The sequence below is a fragment of the Astatotilapia calliptera genome, chromosome 7 (genome assembly GCF_964374335.1).
Source record: "Astatotilapia calliptera chromosome 7, fAstCal68.1, whole genome shotgun sequence".
Taxonomy (NCBI): domain Eukaryota; kingdom Metazoa; phylum Chordata; class Actinopteri; order Cichliformes; family Cichlidae; genus Astatotilapia; species Astatotilapia calliptera.
The window spans coordinates 55,084,029-55,108,086 of NC_137428.1; the positions used below are offsets into that span (position 1 = coordinate 55,084,029).

The 24,058-nt window shown below is 40.2% G+C and overlaps 2 protein-coding genes and 1 long non-coding RNA gene across 4 annotated transcripts; 1 reads left to right on the forward strand and 2 right to left on the reverse strand.

Moving 5' to 3' along the window:
- Positions 1–54: 54 nt before the first annotated feature.
- ap4e1 (adaptor related protein complex 4 subunit epsilon 1) lies at positions 55–17,622 on the forward strand. The gene is made up of 21 exons (XM_026175583.2): positions 55–405; positions 2,740–2,811; positions 2,931–3,054; positions 3,709–3,782; positions 3,867–3,988; positions 4,092–4,251; positions 4,336–4,502; positions 4,587–4,660; positions 4,747–4,869; positions 4,957–5,066; positions 5,157–5,296; positions 6,846–6,958; positions 7,078–7,196; positions 11,411–11,713; positions 12,176–12,287; positions 12,365–12,503; positions 12,598–12,853; positions 13,972–14,523; positions 14,616–14,806; positions 14,878–15,038; positions 15,490–17,622. Exons 1-21 carry the CDS (start codon positions 265–267, stop codon positions 15,648–15,650), a joined length of 3,414 nt encoding a protein of 1,137 aa, XP_026031368.1. The 5' UTR covers positions 55–264; the 3' UTR covers positions 15,651–17,622.
- On the reverse strand, positions 8,837–11,416 carry LOC145429796 (uncharacterized). Its single transcript, XR_013910130.1, has 2 exons — positions 11,029–11,416; positions 8,837–10,838 (listed from the first exon to the last, which is right to left on the reverse strand). It is a non-coding gene; the product is annotated as an uncharacterized LOC145429796 (long non-coding RNA).
- Positions 17,623–17,880: 258 nt separating the features above from the next.
- LOC113024956 (aromatase-like) lies at positions 17,881–24,037 on the reverse strand. Of its 2 annotated transcripts, XM_080303889.1 has the most exons (10): positions 23,387–24,037; positions 22,680–22,837; positions 20,527–20,677; positions 20,274–20,428; positions 20,010–20,186; positions 19,763–19,877; positions 19,563–19,677; positions 19,327–19,489; positions 18,995–19,236; positions 17,881–18,887 (listed from the first exon to the last, which is right to left on the reverse strand). In XM_080303889.1, the coding sequence occupies exons 2-10, from the start codon at positions 22,825–22,827 to the stop codon at positions 18,657–18,659; spliced, it is 1,497 nt and encodes a 498-aa protein (XP_080160015.1). In that variant the 5' UTR covers positions 22,828–22,837; positions 23,387–24,037; the 3' UTR covers positions 17,881–18,656. The 2 variants fall into 2 exon arrangements, with proteins under 2 accessions (XP_080160015.1, XP_080160016.1); XM_080303890.1 differs by lacking the exon at positions 20,010–20,186.
- Positions 24,038–24,058: the final 21 nt, after the last annotated feature.

The following is a 24,058-nucleotide window of genomic DNA, read 5'->3' on the forward strand; positions in this document are numbered from 1 at the left end:
AGCAGAGTGAGGGCCCACTGTTACTGTTGAGGGTTTCCAATAAAATTTCAAATCAAGCGGAAGTGACATCATCAAAAAGCCTTGCCGATTCAAAACAATGGCCGACAGAAGAGCCAGTGTTGTAACTCTTGTAGTCGTTTTAAATGTTTAACTAGTAACATTTAATGTGTGTATGTAAGAGACTCTTATTGTGATGTTTAGCGATTTAATAAGTGTGTTTTATAAGAGAGAAGCCAGCTGCTTAGCCCGCTTTTAGCTGCCAAAATGAGCGATGTTGTGGAGAAGACGCTGACAGCTCTGCCGAGCCTCCTCTCTTTAGACTCTCACCCTGGGTCTGCAAAACTGTCCTCTACTTCAAAGCTAGGAAACCTCATCAGAGGAATCACTGAGCTAACGTCTAAACATGTGAGTTTGCCCTTTGAAATGAACTAAAAACAAGATAAGTTGACGATACCGTCTAAGGTTGCTAAGCTAAGCTGCCTGTGCTAACTCATTATAGGCATGTCTTTACGTTTAACCTACTTACTGGATGCCTTACATTACTGTACTAAGTTAGAGGCTGGTTTACAGGCGTTGTGTTGTTTTTGCCATGTTAATATCATGTGGCAGAACAAATTATAGCAGTGCTACTTCACGCATTTATCCTCACTGGTGCGTTCATGTTCATTTTCGTAAACTCAGACAAATTGGAGAAGTTCGTCTTCTGGGATTTCCGAGGTTTTGGTAAATGTTTTTTGGACAGGATCCTGGTATTTATCACGTCTAGTCTCTGTGGCAGAAAGCACTCAATGCATACAGGACAAGTAGTCAGCAGTATTCACTCACTTGCCACTTTATAAGGCACACCTGTTCAACTGCTTTTTAACACAAATCTCTAATTTCGTTGCAGCAGTTCCATGCATTTAGACATGCGAACCCGCTGAAGTTCAAACTTGACCATCCGTGATTTAGGTGATCATGGCATGGTTCTTAGTGTCAGACAGGCTGGTCTGAGTATTTCAGTCTGTCAGATTGCTCCTCTGCTTGGATTTTCTCTAGAGTTTATAGAGAACATTGCCCAAAAAAGAGAAAACACAGAAGAGCAAGCCTGAATGTTTAAATTCTGAATGCACAACACACTTAACTGTGAAGCAGATGTGCTATAGCTGCAGAAGACCATAGCAGGTGCCACTCCTGTCAGCTAAGAACAGGAAACTGACTGGAGGAACTGATTAATAAAAGGGGAAAAAAAGAACAGGAAACTGAGGCTACAATTTGGATGGCGTCACCAAATATTGGACAATAAAAGATTAGAAAAATATTGCCTAGTTTCACATTTTCTATTGGAACATTTGGATGGTTGGGTCTGAACTTGGCATAAACATCTTGGAGCCATCCTACTTTGTGTCAGTGGTTCAGGCTGCTGCTGCTGGTGTAATGGTGTGAGAGATATTTTCTTGGCACATGTTGGGCACCCCAGTGCAAACTGAGCATCAATTAAACTCCATAACCTGAATAACACGCCATGTCACAAAACTCAAATCATCTCAAACCGGTTTCTTGAACATGACAATGAGTCACTGTACTCAAATGACCTCCACAGTCAACAGATGTTAGTCCAAAAGAACACCTTTGGTATTTGTAGGATCGGAGTTTCACATCATGAATTAAGAGAGTGACTAGTCACTAGTATGAGCTAGGTGTAACTAATAAAGTGGCCAGTTTGTATAAACCTTGTATTGTTAAACCTGCATACCTGAAATTCTTACTGCATTTCTTTGGTGTTAAATGGTGTGTCTGTATATTCCAGTTACCTTTTGGCAAGCAAAAGCTTGCTGGTTCATTTCCGAGCACAGATACAAATCCCCTTTGAGGTTGTTTCAGGAAGAGTATCCACCGTAAAACCTCTGCCAAATTAAGCATGCAAAACTACTTGCTGTGGAGACTCCTTATGAAAAGGGAGCAGCCAAAATTAACTTTTCACACCATCTTGGAAATTCCAAGCAAACATTTCCCCATTTTTCTGAATTAAGAAGATATCTTAATATCCCAAAAGAGTTTCCGTCCTACTTGAAGGGTTGATTACATGAGTAACAATGACCACCACCCCATTATTGCATATCTTCAAAGTCCTATCAATTCATTTGACTGTGAAGAAATATTCAGAAGACTCTTAAGTCTCTAACAGTACAGTGCCATCTGTTTCGCCCACTGATGCCAGTATTTCCTCTTGTTTCAAAGTGAATTACTCATAAAATCAAGCTTTTGAGAAAATAGAGCTTCTTAGGATTTTAGTAGGAAATTAGTAGGAAAATTCTAGCAGAAGTGTTGCCACGTGTCTGGCAGGAAAGAGAGTACCAATTTGTTTATTTGCAAAAAAAACCCCCGCACTACATTTTTGGAAATATTTGTGGGTGTTTTCTATTTTTTGTGGGGGATTTTGTACTACATGAACACTGAAGTGGCCCCCAGTGAGATGACAGTGCCAACAGTGGCCCACGCTCATTTAAGTTTAGACCCCTGCTCTATAAGGTATCGCCAAGGCCGAAAACATTATGACATAATTCAAATAATTCTCATGTTCAGTAGGAATACTCTATAGGAATAAACCTTGACGTCTCACAGTCTGAAATACATTTAAACTTTTGTGTTTCTTTGCATCACTGGCTCGCTGTAAACTTCTCATTACCTTGAAATAAGCATGACTCGGTAAACCACCAATGTATTTCATCTTACTTCCCATTGTCTCCTGTTCTATAGGAGGAAGAAAAACTTATTCAGCATGAGCTTTTGGCGATCAAAGAACAAGTGTCCTCTCCCAACACCACCATGGTAAATCTTTCCTGGTTTTTCTCTGCTGTCTTGCACAAGAAATCATATACATTAAAATTCCACCGAGACACGAAGTTACCAATGTGTTTACTTCTTCCTTTTGTCATAATCTGATTCAGAGGCAGATGAAGGAGCTCATGGTGCGATCGATCTACTGTGAAATGTTGGGCTACGAGGCTTCCTTCAGCTATATTCATGCCATTAAACTGGCTCAGCAAGGCACTGTTCTGGAAAAGAGAGTCGGTAGGTTTAATAAATAACTCATTCCTCAGAGTCTCGTGTGTCAGGGCCCATTTGTTCTTATGATCTACACACAAGGCCAGGAGGAGCAGCTGATGATGAGGCAGGTTGCATAAACTTGTTAGGACAACGAGGAGAATATTGCATGGAACAATAAAAGCTTCGTCCTTTGTGGCAAATTCTGACATATGTCTAGTTTCATAACTCATGTTTGATTACTTGGGAAGAAGAGAAGGGTGTTGATGAGACGAGAGAGTCAGCTGAACAGAATGTACTGATAGGAGGTGGGCTCCAGCTGGTTGTTGAAAGCTGCTGATCTTCCTCTAAATCCTTGGCACACAAAACGACATGTAAAAGAATACCACGAAGGAATAAAAAACCCCACCGCACCTGGTCTCATGAATCATTTTACATTTATGTTCCAGTGCGCGTCCTTACGTGGCCTTACTCCCTCCTCTTTTCTTAATTTAAAGGATAATACTGTCATTTTTGAGGATTTAACAATAAAGATTTATACAACAAAAAGACACAAGGTGGTACTTTAAAAGCTTCAGTGTTGAGAGTGTTGCAGAATATGGATTTATTTACAACATCAGTGTTAAATATGAAAAAGCTAGACTGCTTTGGTCACAAATATGTTTATTTGTGGTTTTTCAGGTTACCTCGCTGTGTCCTTATTTCTGAATGAAAGTCACGAGCTTCTGCTCCTCCTGGTAAACACTGTGTTAAAGGTGGGCGTGGGCTTACACAACATTCATCATACGATGCCCAAAAGGGAATTTAGGATATTTGATTGTCGTGTTTTGTGTTCACAGGATCTTCAGAGTACAAATCTTATTGAAGTGTGCATGGCTCTGACTGTTGTCAGCCAGATGTTCCCCAAAGATATGATCCCTGCAATCCTTCCTCTAGTGGAGGAAAAACTAAATCACCCAAAGTAATGAACGCTGCTCATCACCTGCATGCATGGTTGAATATTTCTTTGTGCCGTTGAGCTTGAATATTTTTATTAATACGTTTTTGTCGGAACAAACTTTCAGAGAAATCATTAGAAGGAAAGCAGTCCTGGCGCTGTACAAGTTCTACCTAATAGCACCAAATCAAGTTCAGCACATCCACAACAAGTTTCGCAAAGCTCTTTGTGACAAAGATCCTGGTGTGATGACAGCCTCACTACACATCTACCTGCAGATGATCCAGGTAGTTACTGGTTTCCTCATAATTTGCAGTACTCTGTTGAAATGTACATATGTATGTATTTATTTATTTTTTGCTTTAATACAGGAGAACCCAGAAGCTTACAAGGACCTGACGCCAAGTTTTGTCACCATATTGAAGCAGGTGGTGGGAGGAAAGCTGCCCATGGATTTTAATTATCACACTGTTCCTGCTCCATGGCTTCAAATTCAGCTGCTCAGAATACTCTCCTTACTTGGAAAAAATGATCAGAGGTAGATATTATTTGTCCCATCTTCACATCTCACTAAAATCACCCGATTCTTCACTGATTTTGTGCATGTTCTCTCTCTTCATAGTACAAGTGAGGTCATGTATGAAGTCCTTGATGAGTCTTTACAAAGAGCAGAGATGAACCATAACATCACTTATGGTATGCAGCATTTCTAATCAGTATGCTTTTTGTAACCATTTAAGTTCTTCTGTCAGCCACTTATATACGTTTCTCTTTATTTCCAGCTATTTTATACGAGTGTGTAAAATGTATTTACACAATTCATCCAAAGTCCGACCTTTTGGAAAAAGCTGCAAAGTGCATTGGAAACTTTGTTTTGTCCCCCAAGATAAATCTAAAATATCTAGGTAAGAGACAAAGAGAAACACGACTGTACATAAATAATGTCTCTTTGTTGAAAATCTAACAAAAACACTTTCTCTATGATACTGCAGGCCTGAAGGCCCTCACCTACGTTGTCCAGCAGGATCCTAAACTGGCCTTGCAGCATCAGATGACCATCATAGAGTGTCTTGATCACCCTGACCTCATTATTAAGCGTGAGGTGAGGCTCACAGTGATGTAGTCTGAACGTGTGAGGTTGTAAGGTTGCAGGTTTTTAGCATTACCAGGCTTCTTTTTTTTTGTCTTGTAGACGCTGGAGTTGCTCTTTCGCATCACTAATGGCCAGAATGTTACAGTCATTGTTGAGAAGATGCTGGAGTTTCTGTGTATCAGTGAAGATGATCACACTACCATTGACCTGGTGGGGAAGGTGGCAGAACTGGCGGAAAAATATCCTTTAAAGTGTAATCTTCTTAAATGTTCATTCATTATCACTCCTGAGGCCCTCTGGAGCTGTAAAATGCTGCGGCTAAGAAATCACAGTCATAGAAACTCATATTCAAAGTAACTCTTTGTAAACTTATGTTGTTGTGCTGAGTCACAACAGGCTGTCATTTCAGCTTTTCTGGTTAGATTTCACATAAATCAAACTTTAAAAAGTAAAGAAGAGATGGGAGAACGACCCTTTAGCCACAAGTAGTATTTGGTCACCTTCCTTCACGGGCATATGAGCTTCAGTGACTTCCCATGTTTAATCCATAGGAAATAATGTGATGTCAGTTCAGCCTTTGCAGTTGTAACAACTTGTTTATGGGAATTTTTAACCACTCTTCCAGAATTGCATTTGTGAAGTCAGACATTGACAGAGGCCTGGCTCGCAGTCTCCCCTCCAATTCGTCCTAAAGGCGTTCTGTTGGATTGTAGTCAGCACTCTGTGCAGGCCAGTCACGTTCTTCCAGTCATCCATGTCTTTATGGACCTTACTTTGTGCACTGGTATGCAGTCATGTTGGAAGGAGTTGCCATGGCCAAATTGTTCACAGAAGGTTGGGAGAGTCAAATTGTCTAAAATGTCCTGGTATGCTAAAGCATGAGACTGTAGTTCAGGTGGTAGAGCACTAATTGGTGGTGGTTTGATCCCCCGTCTGCTCCAGTCCGCATGCCAACTATGATAACAATGTATTATAATTAATGAATCTGTAAGTATGAGTGTGTGTGAATGTTAGAGAGAAAGAGAGCTTGTGTGAATGAGGCAAGTTGTGTAAAGCATGTTGAATGCACACTTAGAGTTGAAAAAATAAATAAATAAGAACCATTTACTTTCACTGGAACTATGGGCCCATGATCCAACCGTTAAACCCAGACTCCTCCATCAGGTCGTAGTGATTGAGCCTGCAGAAAGTCGGTGACCTCCGTGCACTATGTGCCTCAGCATCCGCTGACCCTGCTTTGTGGATTTTACGAGGTGTACAACTTTGTGGCTGAATTTCTCATGATCCCAATCACTTCCCTTTGTGATAAAACCTCTAACAATTCACTGTAGAATATTTAGTAGCTAGGACATTTCACAAATGGACATGTGGTGGGGACTCAGTGTTCTTCACCCACAGTGAATGCATGATGAAACTGCACAAAAAAGGTTTTGAAAAATCCTGATGTAAATTTATACTTCCTAGCAATAATATGATGAATTTAGAGAAAACATTAACATTCAAGTTTCTTTTTATTGGAAACCCTTGATACTTTTTTGAGTTAATATTGCGCTAAAACATAACTATCAACAATTGGAGGTTGAGATCACGTGACAGAAAGTAAACAGAAATTAACAAAATATTTTTAAATATAATGTTATTTATGATGCTGAGTTAGTACAAATTCACTGCAATTTTCTCCTTGATAGATTTTCAACCTGTCTGGGGTTTACCTCAACCTGTTGCCCAAAGTGTATCTTTTATACTTTGTTTGTTAAATTTCTTGTATTTTCCTATAAACCACTGTACATATGCACCAGATAACGAATGGTTCATAGAAACGATGAACACTGTGTTTTCTCTTGGTGGAGACATGATGCAGCCTGACATCCCTAACAGTTTTCTCAAACTGCTGTCTGAGGGTGAGAAACCCACACGTTCAAATGATTCTGCTGTGATTTTCTTGCTCACTGATATGATGCTGATTGATTGAAATTTTAATTGTGAGCGATGGATGATGAATTTCTCTCTAAATACGCAGGCTTTGACAGTGTGGAGGAAGACAGGAAGTTGAGGCTTTTTGCTGTGAATTCGTACATTCCTCTGCTGCGGGGAGAGCCTGGCAAACTGCCACAGCGCTTCCTCCAAGTCATCAGCTGGGTGAGTGATGCTCTCACGATGTGGATCATTAATAGACTTTTATATTATTATGTAATAAGAGCGAGAAGCAAAAGAACAGTACATGCAGTTACTGCTCGGTTTACGTCACACAGTTAAATATTAAAGTGCTTGAAATACAAAATTATTTTACAAAGCGGATTCCAAAAAAGTTGGGACACTAAACAAATTGTGAATAAAAACTGAATGCAACGATGTGGAGATGGTAAATGTCAATATTTTATTCAGAATAGAACATAAATCACGGAACAAATGTTGAAACTGAGAAAATGTATCATTTTAAGGGAAAAAATATGGTGATTCAAAATGTCATGGTTTCAACAAATCCCAAAAAAGTTGGGACAAGGCCATTTTCACCACTGTGTGGCATCTCCCCTTCTTCTTACAACACTCAACAGACGTCTGGGGACCGAGGAGACCAGTTTCTCAAGTTTAGAAATAGGAATGCTCTCCCATTCTTGTCTAATACAGGCCTCTAACTGTTCAATCGTCTTGGGCCTTCTTTGTCGCACCTTCCTCTTTATGATGCGCCAAATATTCTCTATAGGTGAAAGATCTGGACTGCAGACGTGCCATTTCAGTACCTGGATCCTTCTCCTACGCAGCCATGATGTTGTGATTGATGCAGAATGTGGTCTGGCATAACCTTCTTGAAAAATGCAGGGTCTTCCCTGAAAGAGATGACGTCTGGATGGGAGCATATGTTGTTCTAGAATCTGAATATATTTTTCTGCATTGATGGTGCCTTTCCAGACATGCAAGCTGCCCATGCCACACGCACTCATGCAACCCCATACCATCAGAGATGCAGGCTTCTGAACTGAGCATTGATAACAACTTGGGTTGTCCTTGTCCTCTGGTCCGGATGACATGGCGTCCCACATTTCCAAAAAGAACTTCGAATCGTGACTCGTCTGACCACAGAACAGTCTTCCATTTTGCCACACTCCATTTTAAATGATTCCTGGCCCAGTGAAAACGCCTGAGCTTGTGGATCTTGCTTAGAAATGGCTTCTTCTTTGCACTGTAGCATTTCATCTGGCAACGGCGGATGGCTTGTGTTCACTGACAATGGTTTCTGGAAGCATTCCTGAGCCCATTCTGTGATTTCCTTTACAGTAGCATTCCTGTTTGTGGTGCAGTGTCGTTTAAGGGCCCGGAGATCACGGGCATCCAGTATGGGTTTATGCCCTTGACCCTTACGCACAGAGATTGTTCCGGATGATGTTATGCACAGTTGATGATGATAACTGCAAAGTCTTTGCAATTTTTCGCTGGGTAACACCTTTCTGATATTGCTCCACTATCTTTCTGCACAACATTGTGGGAATTGGTGATCCTCTACCCATCTTGGCTTCTGAGAGACACTGCCACTCTGAGAAGCTCTTTTTATACCCAATCATGCCAATTAACCTAATTAGTGTTAATTGGTCTTCCACCTCTTCGTTATGCTCAAATTTACTTTTTACTTATTGCTACTTGTCCCAACTTTTTTGGGATTTGTTGACACAGTGTAATTTTGAATCAACATATTTTTCCTTTGAAATGATACATTTTCTCGGATTAAACTTTTCATCTGTCATCTACGTTCTATTCTGAATAAAATATTGCCATTTGCCATCTCCACATCATTGCATTCAGTTTTTATTCACAATTTGTTTAGTGTCCCAACTTTTTTGCAATCCGGTTTGTAAATTAATGTTCCGAAAAATAAAATCAGTGCTGTGAAAAAATATGAATGTACAAATTCTGCACAGGTTTCAGGATCCAGAAGCTGAACGCTTAGTCATATCTGAGTCTGGTCGAGAACATGTTAGTCAGCTCACAGGAACTGAAGCCTGTGACAAAAAACAAAAACAACACAGCCAGGTTAATATGTGTTAGCTTGAAATATAGAGGCAGTAACCAACAAGAACAAGTGCAGATGTGTTTGCTTTTTCCTGACCCAAGAGTCGGGAAACCCAAAGAGATCAGCTAATGAAGGAGCACAAATGTTGCCTCACATTAAAGTGGATTATGTGGTAACTTTGATCTTTTGACTACTGAATTTATAAAGAATTACATTTTTAAAAGGACTCAAAAAATAACCAAACTAGTTGAACCGCAACACTAAACCAGCCTCCAGTGTATTAAACAGGTGGCCTAGACACCCACTATTATTCCTCTCTCCTGATCACACCACACCTGTAAAAAGGGGTAGCAGTTTCCCTTCCTTAAGAATGGCTTAATAACCACCCTTCCACTGTGACCACTAACAAAATACTTAAAGATACAGATTGATACTGGTTCTTTGCAAAATTGTCTATTGTATGTGTAGGTAAAACACTAGTTCGTCCCTTGAATTAAGTGCTTGAATAATTCATATGTCCATATTAAGTGGCTCAGGACTGAGATTGGACTGAAATTGGGGACAAAGCAGCCAATATCCAAAGAAAAACTTTAGAAAACCTTCACAAAGCCTGAAGAAGTATTCCTCAAGACCATTTTAAAAGAGTTGCTCCTTGGAAGCAAAATATAAAAAAATGAGTGCTGGCTCAAGACTTTTGCACAGTGCTGTATGAAAACAGGATCATAACCAGGAACTGTTCTTTAGAAATAGGTGGAGAAACTACTTGCTTTGGGTATCACTACAGAAGGTGACACTAGTTTAAAAGAGAGAGACAACAACAAGTTTACAGCTTTCCTTTGTTGCAACTAAAAGCGTTCTACAGAACTTCATTAATATTTATGTGTAACACCCATCCCACGTTCTATTGAGAGGGGCCCTGGGTTCCTGTTGTTACTTTCCTATTGATACTCCCTTTTTAATCAGAATCAGAATACTTTATTGATCCCTGGGGGGAATTATTTTTTGTTACAGTGCTCCATTTTAAACCAACATTAAGACAAGACAGACAATACGCTAACTAAGAATAGTACAATATATACATATATATACATACATACATACATAAGTCACTTATAAATAAATATTTGGAAAAGAAACATGTGTAGCTGTAGCAGCAAACAGTGTGTTAAGTGGATGCGTTGTACAGGGAGATGGCCACAGGCAGGAATGATTTCCTGTGTCGTGCTTATGGTATTAAATATGCAATAAAACTACACTATATGGAAATAAATCACACACAAGCAGGTCAATTATAAAGTTAACTCCACTTTAGTGAATGCTGAATTAACAACACAAAGGAAATAAGTAAAATCAATAAAGTTTGTTAAACAATGGTAAGGTATCTACCTCAACAGAAACAAAATAATCAAATAATATTGTGGGCCCTCACGCGCTCTCACCAAACACACACACACACACCTCAAGTGCTACAGTCTTTCTGCTAGCAAACCCCTCGTTGCAGGCCTGAGTCGTGGCTCGGGTGCGTTGGGACCTAAAACAATATGGTCGCTTCACTTGTTGCCAAGCAGTAAAAATAAAAGCACGTGCAAACAACAGTACTCACACCTCCAGGCAGTTCAAGGGGATAGCGGGGAAACTGGGTCACGGCTACCAGCAGGCCATGGCAGCAGCACTCACAGTCGTCCTTTCCACGTGCTCCCACGTGAACACATAACTTCAGCACACCAGCAGAAGGGGCCTCTCTGACACGCCAGCAAGACGTCCGTCTCCTCCTACTGAATCACACAACCCCGCTAAATGCCAGTTCACACGCGTTAACATTCAATCTTAGCATTAGCTTAATAAATAAAAACAGAGCAGAACAAGAGCTTAGCGAATATGCTAGGCTACGCTAGCGGCTAGTCGCGGTTAGCCTGTTTTACACAATAACATTGGGTTCAAGTGTCAGACAAAATTCACATTTACCTCACAGTAGGGTACAACAGTTCTCGACTCCAGTTAACTATCCGTCAACCCGAAAATGCGTGTCGCCCTTCTATGAACTCTGCGTTCACTCGACACTGTTCAGCTGTCGTCTCTCTCACTTCCTGCAGAGTGCACACGGCTCCCCACTTACTCCCACCCCTCTACCTGAGACTACTTCAGGGTTCACTGGAGCTGTAGTACATATCAATACCATATCAAAAATAATGACATAAACCTCAAAATACAAATAAAAAGGTTGTGCATTTAACTGACACACATCACATACTTTGCAGGCATTTGTATACATTCTTGAACACATTAAACATTTGCAATTAACTATCAATATTAATGAACAAATTTAATTACTCTCTGTAATTCCCAGGTGCTTGGGGAATACTCTCATTTGAGGGAGGATCTTGAACCTGCTGAAGTCCTGAGCCTGCTAGCCAAACTTTTGGACATGAAAAACAGCAGCAGTGAAACCAAGAGCTGGGTCCTCATGGCCATGACCAAACTCTGCAAAGGTGGTGCTGATGCTTCTGTAACTCAGGAGGTTTCTGAGACATACAGCAGCTCCTTGGATACAGTGCTGAGACAAAGGGCGCATGAGTTGCAGTACCTCAGCCAAGACCCTGAACTAAGAGCCAGGGTGTTGCCACGAGGTGCCAAACCAGAGACTCTGGAGGTAATGTGTTTAACTTGTTTGCAGTGAGCAGAGAACCCGGCCACATTAATAACATTTAAATATTAACTCTGTAGCTCTTTTCACAGTAAAAGCAGGTTAGTTGACGGTTGTGAAAACCTGCAAACACTTTATGGAAACACCCCTCAGGGTGCAAAATTGATTAGATTGATGACAGCCTTTACCGTAATCACATTATTCATTTTATGAGTAATCAAACCTGTAACATGTCTGGAGAAGTCTGAAGGGCGGAGCTCTCCAGAGAACTTCATTCAGTATCGGACTCACTTTCATTCATTTAGAGAGCAAGAAAACCAATCTCTCTTCTTTTGGCCAAGAATTTTATTTTAAACACATAAATTAGTAATTATATGTTTTTGTGTAGCTGAGCAAAGCACACAGAGCACTCAGGCGCAACGTCTTCAGTCCTGCGGCAATTTTGCGTGACTGTTTGATTGTTTTTAGGTGGATTCCTCGCTGTCATTTCTTGACAGATTTGTGTCAGAGGCGTTGGCTGCCGGCGCTGCTCCATACAAACCTCCCCACCAACGGCAGGAGGAATTAGATCAGTCAAAAGGTAAAATGTAGATAAATATCTTGGCAGCACATTCGGCATCTTGTTTGGATTTGTTCTGACTTTGTTGTCTATCTCAGCCTTGAGCCTGGAGCCCTATGGCCTTTCTCTGCCTATCAGCATGTCCTCCTGCAGCATCACTGACAGACAGTCTCCTACACTGTTGTCCATGAGCTCGGGTCTGTCAGGGGATAGCGCTGACCTCTCACACAAAGGAGGGTATGTGGACACCACATGCATGCATTTGTTGGTGTAATCAAGTTCCTAGTTTTAGTGTTGAATTCACACTGAAGACTTGCTGTTTGTGTTTCAGCTCTTCAGCTTTGAAGCTGGATGGCATAAAGAGGGTGTGGGGAAGGGAGGGCTATCTGGCCCAGAGAGAACCTGTAGAGGAAGCTGCACAGGTTGAGGTTCCCAGTCCCATTCAGTCTCCCGGCCGGCAGGGCGAAGGCGACAGTTTGCACAGCCAAACTCCAACTCAGACACCGACCCCAGAGCCTGAACAAGAGAAACAGCAGCTGGCTTCTTCGCTGTTTGTTGGCCTGGCTTCCCAAAGCTCTGTGTCTCTGGTGAGGTTATCAGTCCATATACCATATGTGCAAAGAGCAAGCATCAGCTTATGGTTCAGACTGTTCTGATTTTTATGTAGAGGATCACCGAAAACACTTTAGCCACAGGAGTTTTAGGGCATCAGGTCAGAGTTTAAACTGTCACCGGAGTCAGTTATGCTGTAAACAAGCTCATCACTTGTACATGTCATAATGTGCCTACTGACAGCACATTTAACATACAATTAAAATGAATTTTTTTTTTTTTTTGGCCTCGACAACTCAGTCTGTGCTTATCACCCAACTCACCAGATTTGCCTGCCTTTAATTCATTCATTCTTTTGAAGGGTCATCATTTTGAAATGAGGAGGAGATAAAGCATGCATCACCCACAAGGGCAGTGGGGTAGAACAGGAGTTCCTCTGATTCAAAAATAGCAGCCACACTGAAAACATTGGAGTGTTGCCAAAGGAGATGATCTTTAAGGAGCATTTAAATCAGTGACGGTTTTTGATATTTATGGCCAGAGTTGTGGAACTTTATGATCGCACTTCATCCCTGAAGGTAGCCCTGAATAAAATATGTGTTAATCTATTTTTACATTTTTGGCAATTTCAACATAGAGGGCAACAAAGAGGACCGGATGAACACTCGTCTGTTTTTATTATCAAAATTAATGATGATGAACCAAACATTTCTTACATTTTTGTGAGGCCCATTTAGCTACTCGGTGAGTCTAAGATGAGACAAAAGGTGTTGCTTTTTAGAACATATTCAATGATTGGCTGAACATTTTCTCGGGTGGTAGGATCTACTAATGCTATTAATTTAAGGATGTCAAACTCATTTTACATCATAGACCACATGCAGCGCACTTTGATCTTAAGTGGGCCAGATCTTTGAAATTACATGATAAATGCATAAAAAGTTCTAGTAGTTCTTTCATTTAAACTTTCATTTAAACTTGCATAGGTATGTCTTGAACACGTTTCAAAGTCCATTGGAGACCTTGCAGGGCCAATTCTCATTTAAAACCCCTGCTATAAGTGAAAGTGCTTAACGTGGAGCTATTTGTGCAGCTATTTGCATTGCTGATTCTGAACATTTTTCCTACATATATGTGTTTTTGCTTCTAACAGATGGGAAAATCTGAGCCGATGCCACAGCGATTCCGAAGAAAAGCCAAAGGTCAAGGTCTGGGCTCGTCCTTTATCGCAAACGAGCAAATATCCAGCTCCCTCATCTCTCCTCCCAGTGCTGTAGATAACCTGCTGTGTAACAACCTACTAGACTCCAACAACGCCTCAGAGCTGGCCGAACAGACATCTCAGCTCTCTCAGAGCCTCACTACTGCTAATGGCACCTGTCACGCAGAGGCAGAGTTAACTGAATCTGACACAAAGGGATGTAACCCTGCTCTCCGCAGGGATAACTGTGTGGTAGCTGCTGGTCCTGGTCCACATAACGACCCAGGCAGACTAACAGAAGTGTGTCTGGATTCTTATCTTCCTGCAGAGCTTTCTGGCCTTTCACACTCAGAAATCGCTCCCTTGTGTGCCAACCAAAGCCTGAATCTCTCAGCCTGTCATGTGCAGAAGGAAGATTCATTAATATTAGTTGTTTTTATTATGAACTCCTCCGAGTCTGCCATACAACAGATGCTGCTTCAGGTCGACTCTGAAGAACTTGAGGTAAATTATTCAGTAGAAAATTATCAATAGAGTCGTTTGGTGTCCATTAGTCTTTTATAATGAGGTTGCTTCGTTGTATTGTTTATTTTTAGGTATCCTGCCTATGTGATAGTCCAGCGGGGGAGGTGACAAGCTACAGTGTAGCAGTGGGCCAGTATTCTCTAACTGTGAAGAGGCCTGCGGTTCACGTCGAGGTGGTCGGGACGGTATCTTACCAGCTGCCTGCTGGGACGTCTCAATCATTGCAGTTTTCATATAAAGTCCCTTTAACCAGCTTCATCAGGTGAGATATGTAGTGCTCGTATTTGAAGTGCAGCATTTAAGTGACATAAAATTAATCCAAGTTTCCTGCAGGCCTTTTGTGGTGTCCACAGAGGAATATGGGACGATGTGGCTTTCCTTCTCTCACGACACAAAGCAGAATCTGACGTTGATAAATGACAACCAAGAACCTCTCACAGCCACTCTGAATGCTCTGAAGAAGAAGCTCCAGCTTCATGTTGTGGAAGTTATAGGTGAATGAACATTTGTTTCCTGCTCGTATTCAAGCTGTTCAAACTGAGAGTATCATTTTATGCTTAATGCATATAAAAGCAGCATTCACATCAACATGTGTGTGTTAGAATATTCACCAACTCATCTGTGGTAACTACTGTTTATTTATTCTTAACATTAGGAATAACTGTTTTAAAAAACTACATTAATTAAAAAGATGAGATAATGCAGCTTGACTATACGTCAAATATGCCTCTAATGAGGTGTACTTAGGAGTTTATGAAGAAACCTTACAACTTTAACTTTCGCTTGTATGCAGCATGAACATCATTAAATAACACGGCGGTACCAATAAACAGCATTACAAAGGGGAAGAAGAAGAAGATTTTAAAATTGCATATAGAAAAGGAGACATAGATATTAATGTGTCCTATACTTTTTGCTGAGTAACCTTCATTGTTTTCTGCTCAGGCATGGAAGGAATCGTAGCTTGCCGTCTCCTTCAGGATCTGCCGTGTCTGATGCATTGCCGGGTGAATGCCGGCTGGCTGGCTGTCTGGCTGCGGTCGCCGGTGCCCGACCTGCCCGACTGCCTGATCTACCACTGCCAGAGAGCTTTACAGAGCCTCTGAGACTCAGAGCTGCAGCACCACTCACCACCACTGAAACCACTGAGGAACTAAACCCACTAGACCCTCACTGAAGAGGAAGGTACACAGAGCTGAAGTGCTGAACAGAAAAGGAGAAACCTGCTGTTGTGGCTTTTGATCTTTATTTTGCGGTCTTTATGAATTTCACTCAAAGTTATTTAGTAAGATTTGGTTTTATTTATTTGGCAGAACTATAACTCATTGAAAGACATGGCAGGTTAAAAGCTCAGGGTCAAATGATGGTGTTTAATCATCTGTGGGTGTTTCATTATTGCCTTTTAGTCGTGAAAGAGCTCCATAATCACTAAACAATTGAAGCCTTCTTCCTGGTTAAATTCTGATGGTATGCTTTGTATAACAGAAAATTCTCAAAGTGTAAAATAATGAAGTTCTCAGTTGTTTCTTTTTCCTGTACACCAGAGAGAAGATATATATTTTTTGTGATCTGAAATACATTTTCTAGGCTACAACAATCATAACAGTGGAGCGAGTAAGTCCACAGTCACTTGTCCCTCTTCCACTTTCACATTTACAACAGATGCATTGAAGAAAAGATAGTGTAGCAACTTCAGTGTATGAATAACCACAGACAAATCAGAAGGATTACATGACGGCCACGGCAGAGAAACTGAAGGATCATGTCATCACTAAGCCACTTTCTATTAGTTCGTTAGCCAAGCATGGTTGCTAAATATGCAGCACTAACCAAAAATGGCCCCTTGAGGCTGATTGATTGCTTCTCTCTCCAAAAGACCAGCACGGTGGCTGATAAAATGCAAACGTTGCGGTTTCAAAATTAGCAGCACCACTATATACATTCTACACCTTTAACATATTAGCCCTATTGAGCTGTGATGGCTAATGCCCAGTAAATGTAAAGCATGCTAGCTTTAATATTTAAAGACGCTTAATGGAGATTATTTCTACTTGATCTAATCATGATCTAGCGATAAATCTCATGGTAAAACCAGCCCAACCACCTTTTCCTGCTTACAACTGAACCTCGGATTTACAGAATTGCTACACTTTTAATTTTTTTTTGACTTTCACCATAATAACAGCAGGCTGAAATGCAAATAAAACTGAAGAAAGATGCTCTCTTGTTCACTTTTTTACAGACTTGTCTCATGAGATGCTAAACAGAAGTGCAGTGTTTGATTATTTTCCAAGAATCAGCAGCTTGTCCTCTGATTTTGATTTAGTCTCTTGAATGGATGAGCGCACAGTATATTTGCACTAGTTCATTTTATTTGCAGCTCTTTTGCTCCTTTATTGAAAAAGCACAGGACGATACTGACAACGACTCCACGTGGAGGTTAATAAGAAATTGAAGCATTTGATCGGTCATGTTTGGCATATTCATGAAATTTAAAGTGTTGTAAATATTTGTAAAATATCCAGTTGGCCTGCTCGCGGCTGACGTGAACTTCCCCTTTTTTCTTTCTGACACGTACAGTGAGCGGTCTGTCTTGGACGGTATGGACTGATTATTTAAGCACTCATGTTTCTCATTAGGTGGATGTTAAGGGTTGTTATATTTTTGTATGACTGCAGTATTAAAAGAACATATTTATGCGTTTATATTCTTACAAAATGTTTACATGCATTTCACTGAAAGAAAGGGAACCATTGTTCTTCATGTGCTGTTTGACTGGTCTGTGCCAGATTACACCTGTATGTTTCTTTGACATGTTTTGGCTTGTTTTAAGTAATTCAGCCTGAAGGGAAAGTTTGCTTTCTGCGTTTCTTCTATGCCTGTGTGCTGGTTTGAAGCACAGTGTGATGCTAACAGTGTCTCTAATACTCAGTTTTAACCCTACGCCTTATGTTTTAATGCCAGTACGGCATGTTTGATTTGTGCCTGTGGTACAGAGGAAAAAAAACATCCTTGTTTCTTGGAGTGCCTGTCATTACATTCAGTTAACTTATGAATAAATTCAACATGTGAAAATGACCCTTTGACTTTGACTCATTGGTTATTTAATAAATTGAGGCTCTCATGGAGTTTATGCTTATTAACACATGTATTGGGTGTGAAACAGGAAGTAATAATACGAAAATTTATATGAACTACTGATTCTGCACAATAATGAAAATGAATATTTAAAATGAGCTTTTTTATGTGAAGTTGTTTGCATGATGAAGCTGAAGTATATACAGCATTATAGCATATTTCTACACTGATTATATAACATAGAAATACCCACAAAGGCAAAGTAAATGCAGATTTTATTTACGGTAAATCATTCATGAAAAGGGTTATTGTTCTTAGCCATAATGTACTTTTTCTATAGCTTTATTTTTAGTTATATAAACTAAAAAACCTTTTTTAAAAATCAGGCATAATGTTGGGTAATTACAAAACCACAGAGTAAAAGGTCTCAAGTTAATTTGACCAAATTTGTCAACACAGCCAAAAATGAGACTACACTGAGTACCCGGAGAGATCATGCCCAAGCCAGGTGGTGGAGTTGAACTCAGGACCAATCACTGTGCCACCATTGCAACAGTTTACTGTAGTTTGAGAAATTTTGAGAAAGCTTCATAGCGTGAGATTCTGTAGCTGAGCAGCTCCTGTAGTAATGTAATGTTTGGGTGACCCACTTACAAAACAACAGATGCTAAATGAGATGAGAAGAAACTGATATCAAACTGAAAACATAATACAAATAAAACTAATGTAAATACAGAACCATTGCTCCTCTGCATGTGATTTTTTTCTTCAGTTATTTCAATCATTGTAAATGCATCTTTATTAAATGTATGAGCTGTGTACACTGTCAAAACATTAATCAGAAATCTATACTTAACAAGTGTACTTTGTTAAAGATTAGTAAAGTTTAATTTGGAGTACATGTGCTGTTAATACAAATTTACTGTGAGTATTTCCTAGTACAGGACTTCATTAAGGCCTTTAAACCCATTTCAAGATGTTTTCATCTGAAGTGTAAAAAGCGCCGTTATGTTTCGCAGCTTGATATTGTGGGGTTATGTCATTCGTGGGATGAAGCGCATGGCCAGGATGTGCTCGTCTTTCACTGGCTGCTGTGACAGGTTGTTGGTCTGCTTGATGCTGTTGAACGTGCAGCCTTGACGAGGACACACAGTGTACCGAGACAGGAGAGTGACCAGGATGGCCTTCATCATCACCATGGCGATGTGTTTGCCCACACAGGAACGAGGCCCGCAGCCAAAGGGCTGGAAGTAACGACTGGGTACCTGCCAAAGAGAGAAAGCAAAGACTCAAATGTGTGTGTGTGTGCATGTTTTTTTTTTTAGTTTAAACCATTAAACATTTGTTGCTGAACTACACTCTGCTCACTTACCGTTTTTTCAAAGTTCGTGAGGTTGAACTCTTTAGGCTTGGGGAAGAATTCGGTTTTGTGCATGAGGCCAATGTTGAGAATGATGTTGGTGCCTTTCTTGATTTTTGTACCTGCGATGTCGTTGTCCTCCAGAGCTTTCCTCATTGTGAAATCGACCACAGGATGAAACCTCAAAGACTCGTTGATGAAGCTCTCCATCACTTTCAGACTTTGGTAATCGATATTTTCCACGTCTTTTTCATCTGAAAATGAAAGATGTGTCAGAATACTTCTACTCACCAGAGTGAAACTGTGAATATGGAATATTGGAAACACTGTAAAGCTGCACTAACTCAAGACGGTGTTCATCTCCTCCACTAGCTGCAGCTCTATGTCCGGGCTCTGTTTCAGCAGCATCAGCATGAAGAAGAGGCTGATGGAAAGTGTGTCGGGGGCTGCGATTACCATCTCTAGCACACACTGCCTGACATTATCTGCTGATAGCTCTCCGTAGTTCTGTTAAACACAACAGACGGGAATAAGAAAAGACAATTGGGGGGACGACAAAAATCCCTCCAAAGAGACCGACCTGGGCAAAGATGAGCTCTGTTGCAAAGTCGAGCTCGTCGTCCAGTTTCTCGGCTTCATGAATCATCTTTTTCTTAACTTCAAGCAGGCTCTCCATCGCATCTTGCAGCTCCTGTCTGTTGGCACAAAAAGCAACACAAACATTAGGTTGAAGAAATCGCAAACCACAATACTGACTTACTGTGAGATGAGGTGTCTTACGCTGCTCTCTTATGCTTGTTGTACAGCCATCCAACCTTGAAGAATATATCTGGTTTTATTAGAACTGTCTGCCAGGTCTCAAAGTAGTTGTGAATTTTCATCAAGAATTCTTTCTCTGAATTATTAAAAAGAACAACAACAACAACAACAAAAAATCAATAGATGCAGCGCCAGAGCTCATGCGTCACAATTTCTTGCAGATAGTATGCGGTTTTAGGAATCTATGTGCAGTAAACACGCAATTGACCATTTAACGGCACTCCTAGGAACAGCCTGTTGGAGATGTCCAAAATGATGGCTCTCAGGAGACTGAGAGTATCCACATGTCCAGAGGGGTCAGTCATATCCTGTAAGTTGTCCAGGTGTTTGGCTGTGGAGCTCACACAGATTCCTACGGTCCTCTGCAGGCTGGGTCCAGTCAGAGCTGCACAGTAACATTCAGTAGCTCCACAGTTCAAGAAAGCAATAGTCTAACCACAGTATGTGCTGTCAGTGTGTGGTAATCGCTCACCTTTAGAAAAATATGTTCTCACTTTTTTCCAAAGCAGGACATCACTGTTGAAAATGATACCATTTCCGTACATGCCGATGCACTCGAGTCCTTTTTTGCTCCCAAATCTGGAGGTGTAGTGGGCACTCCTCAAAACGTGGTACACTTCAGAGGACCTGCAGAAGAAACCAGGCTTTACCTTTATCTGAAAATTTACTGTAAAACAAGTTCGGTTTACTCTAAAAAACAAAAACAAAAAAAACAACCCACTTGCCTGCTCAAAATCAGGGTCTCCTCTCCGTTTATCCACACCCGCACAATGCTCCCATATTTGTTGTTGTAGTAGTTACACGCTGTTCCAATCCCAGACCAGATGAACCTGCTGTAGGAGAGAATGGGACCGAGTCCTGCTAAGAAGGAAGGGCCTGACAGAGAGAAATAGGTTATGATAGTAGACTCCCACTTCTACTGCAAATTAGCAAGAACCTTGTCTGTTGAGTTTAATTTGAGAAAGATAGTGTATTTTTTTGGGATAGCTGCCAGGCTCTGATCTTAGTATATAGGAGAGTGGCAAGTAAGGACGGCACTCTTTGTTCTGTGTGTAACTGTTATTTGACTTCTGCATGAACCATTTTCATCAGTATACAGGAATTTGCACCTGGAGCTGCAAAACAGAGACTGTTTGTGATCGTTTTAATAGACAAGGAACACGTTCTGTGATGGTTGAGTAAACCTTGTTTTGTCATTGATGCAGACCTTCTGTGTATATGAGGGTTTCCCTTTCTTTGTCATTAGATGCTTGCTGACTTTACTCTGTATCTGATTCCTTCGCAGTGGATGGCTAAATGATATAAAAAGACACTTTGGAGCCTTTAATTAATATGGTATATAAATACTTATAGTATATAGTATATATAACTCTATGTGTATGTATATATATATATATACATACATATATATATATATATATATATATATATATATATATATATATATATATATACATAGAGTTATTTAGGATGAATAATAGGATTTGATAAATAAGGTAAAGATTTTTTAATTGCAATTTGAAGTGTATTTAGAGTGTAATTACTGTAATTACCGTACTAACTATAAGTATTTATAGTTAGTACATTTATATATTTATAGTTACATATTTATAGTTAGTATTTATAGCTGCTGTATCATCCATGTGCTCTCTGGCAAACTTCAGACGGGCCTGGACATGCACTGGCTTCAGCAGCGGAACACGTCTGGCACTGCGGGATTTGATTCCCTGCCGTTGTAGTGTGTTACTGATGGTGAGCTTTGTTACTTTGGTCCCAGCTCTCTGCAGGTCATTCACCAGGTCCCCCCGTGTGGTTCTGGGATCTTTGCTCACCGTTCTCATGATCATTTTGACCCCACGGGATGAGATCTTGCGTGGAGCCCCAGATCGAGGGAGATTATCAGTGGTCTTGTATGTCTTCCATTTTCTGATGATTGCTCCCACAGTTGATTTTTTTCACACCAAGCTGCTTGCCTATTGTAGATTCACTCTTCCCAGTCTGGTGCAGGTCTACAATACTTTTCCTGGTGTCCTTCGAAAGCTCTTTGGTCTTGGCCATGGCGGAGTTTGGAATCTGACTGTTTGAGGCTGTGGACAGGTGTCTTTTAAACAGATGATGAGTTCAAACAGGTGCCATTCATACAGGTAACGAGTGGGGGACAGAAAAGCTTCTTACAGAAGACGTTACAGGTCTGTGAGAGCCAGAGATTTTCCTTGTTTGAGGTGACCAAATACTTATTTTCCACCCTAATTTACGAATAAATTCTTTACAAATCCTACCATGTGAATTCATGGATTTTTTTTTCACATTCTGTCTCTCACAGTTGAAGTGTACCTCTGGTGCAAATTACTGACCTCTGTCATCAGTTTAAGTGGGGGAACTTGCACAATCGGTGGCTGACTAAATACTTTTTTGCCCCACTGTATATATATATATATATGTATAGTATACACACACACTCATATTGATATAATGTTGATATAATGGAATAATATGTTCCTTATAGAGAGATATTTAGGATGAATAATAGGATTTGATAAATAAGGTAAAGATTTTTTAATTGTAATTTGAAGTGTATTTAGAGTGTAATTACTGTAATTACTGTACTAACTATAAGTATTTATATACCATATTAATTAAAGGCTCCCTGGGGCGCACTCTGTCAGTGCGCCCCAGGGCAGCTGTGGCTACAATGTAGCTTGCCATTGCCAGTGTGTGAATGTGTGTGTGAATGGGTGAATGACTGAATGTAGTGTAAAGCGCTTTGGGGTCCTTAGGGACTGAGTAAAGCGCTATACAAATACAGGCCATTTACCATTTATATATATATATATATATATATATATATATATAAATATATATATATATTAGTGCCTACCTGGTATGTGTGACTGTTTTCTTTGTCTCCAGGTGGTGAAAAGCAACAGCAACAGCAGCAGAAGTAGCAGGACAGCAGTGACTTCTGACGCTCTATCAGCCACCATGGGGCCAGCGATGAGCTCCTCTACCGGCAGCATCCTCTGCATTTCTCTAGCACTGAGCCACATTCAAATCAAAATACACCCACATCAACCTTTATCATTAACTGTTTGTATTACTGAAGTAGTTAGCATCAAATATACAGTAATTACAGACATCATTATGATTTTTTTTCATGATGATCTCTGTTATCTTACAATTAGAGGGTCATTAGCCCTTATCTTACTTATTGTCTTTGATATTTTCTAAACTATTTATACCTTTATAGTTATTTTACAATTACAGTATTTTGTCATGTATCTTAAGTTTTTCATCACTGTGCTGCAGAAAATTGAACAACATGAATTTGCTGCTGTCAGACTGCATCAGAAGGACACTGATGAGCAGCGAAATGTGAGCTCATTATAAATAAATAGACTAAATAAGCAAGATGCCAGACGCAGAAACTGATTTAATATTAAAGTCTAATATCAAACACAGTGTCTCAATTCAAGGTCCAAATACAATATATATATATAAAATCTAAATTTAAAAAAATTAACAGTCTATGTGAGAGGTTTGCTTCATAAATCTTTGTAACAAAAAAGGTTGAATAATTCTACTTACTTCTCTTTGCTCTCCTGCTCCAGTCCAACTTAGAGTATAATTTGAAGAGGTGCAGTACTTCCTCTACTGGTTTTAAAGGTGACCAGCATCCTTTGTGCAAATAAATCCAGTGTTTCAAGTGTTTATAAATCCTTTGGCTGAGCTTTCACTTTAACAGTTGCCTGGAGACGTGGTCACTTGAGGGTTACAAGCACCATGGCAGAGGAGTGAACCTGAGACACAGCAGTGCATATCTGAACCACAAAGCAGTTTCCAGCAGAACAAAGGAGGTGCTTTTTATTCATAAGAATGGAGAACCTGCAAGGCTTTCACTGGTTGTGCTCTGCATTAGTGTTTAGATGGGCTTACTTCACATTTAGCTTTGTTGCACCCAGAGAAACCCCACTGTCCAATTCATCAACCCGGGAGGCTTTTGAAAGGGAAATTAATTAGCTGGGTCAGACTGACCTGTGTCAAAGGAGACAAGGACTTACTCAGGAGTTCAGAAAGGGAAAAGAAGAATTAAAAAATGTCATAATTATATTCTTAAAAGCTCAGTTTTAATAATTTAATCTAAAAGTGCTGTCAAAGCGATTGATTGATTGCATGTTAGTTAGTCCAGTGTAAGAAATCATAGTTGCAAAGTTGAAAGGAAAAAACACTGTTCATGGAAAGCTTTTGTGAATGAGCTGG

Excerpts from the sequence above, each read along its gene's own strand:
- ap4e1 (XM_026175583.2), top strand. The coding sequence starts at position 265 with ATGAGCGATGTTGTGGAGAAGACGCTGACAGCTCTGCCGAGCCTCCTC. Across the intron at positions 406-2,739 it reads CTGAGCTAACGTCTAAACAT|GAGGAAGAAAAACTTATTCA; the intron begins GTGAGTTTGCCC and ends CCTGTTCTATAG. Across the intron at positions 3,989-4,091 it reads GAAAAACTAAATCACCCAAA|AGAAATCATTAGAAGGAAAG; the intron begins GTAATGAACGCT and ends ACAAACTTTCAG.
- LOC113024956 (XM_080303889.1), bottom strand. The coding sequence starts at position 22,827 with ATGCAGAGGATGCTGCCGGTAGAGGAGCTCATCGCTGGCCCCATGGTG. Across the intron at positions 20,187-20,273 it reads GAGAACATATTTTTCTAAAG|CTCTGACTGGACCCAGCCTG; the intron begins GTGAGCGATTAC and ends GTTACTGTGCAG. Across the intron at positions 19,237-19,326 it reads GGAGATGAACACCGTCTTGA|ATGAAAAAGACGTGGAAAAT; the intron begins GTTAGTGCAGCT and ends TTTCATTTTCAG.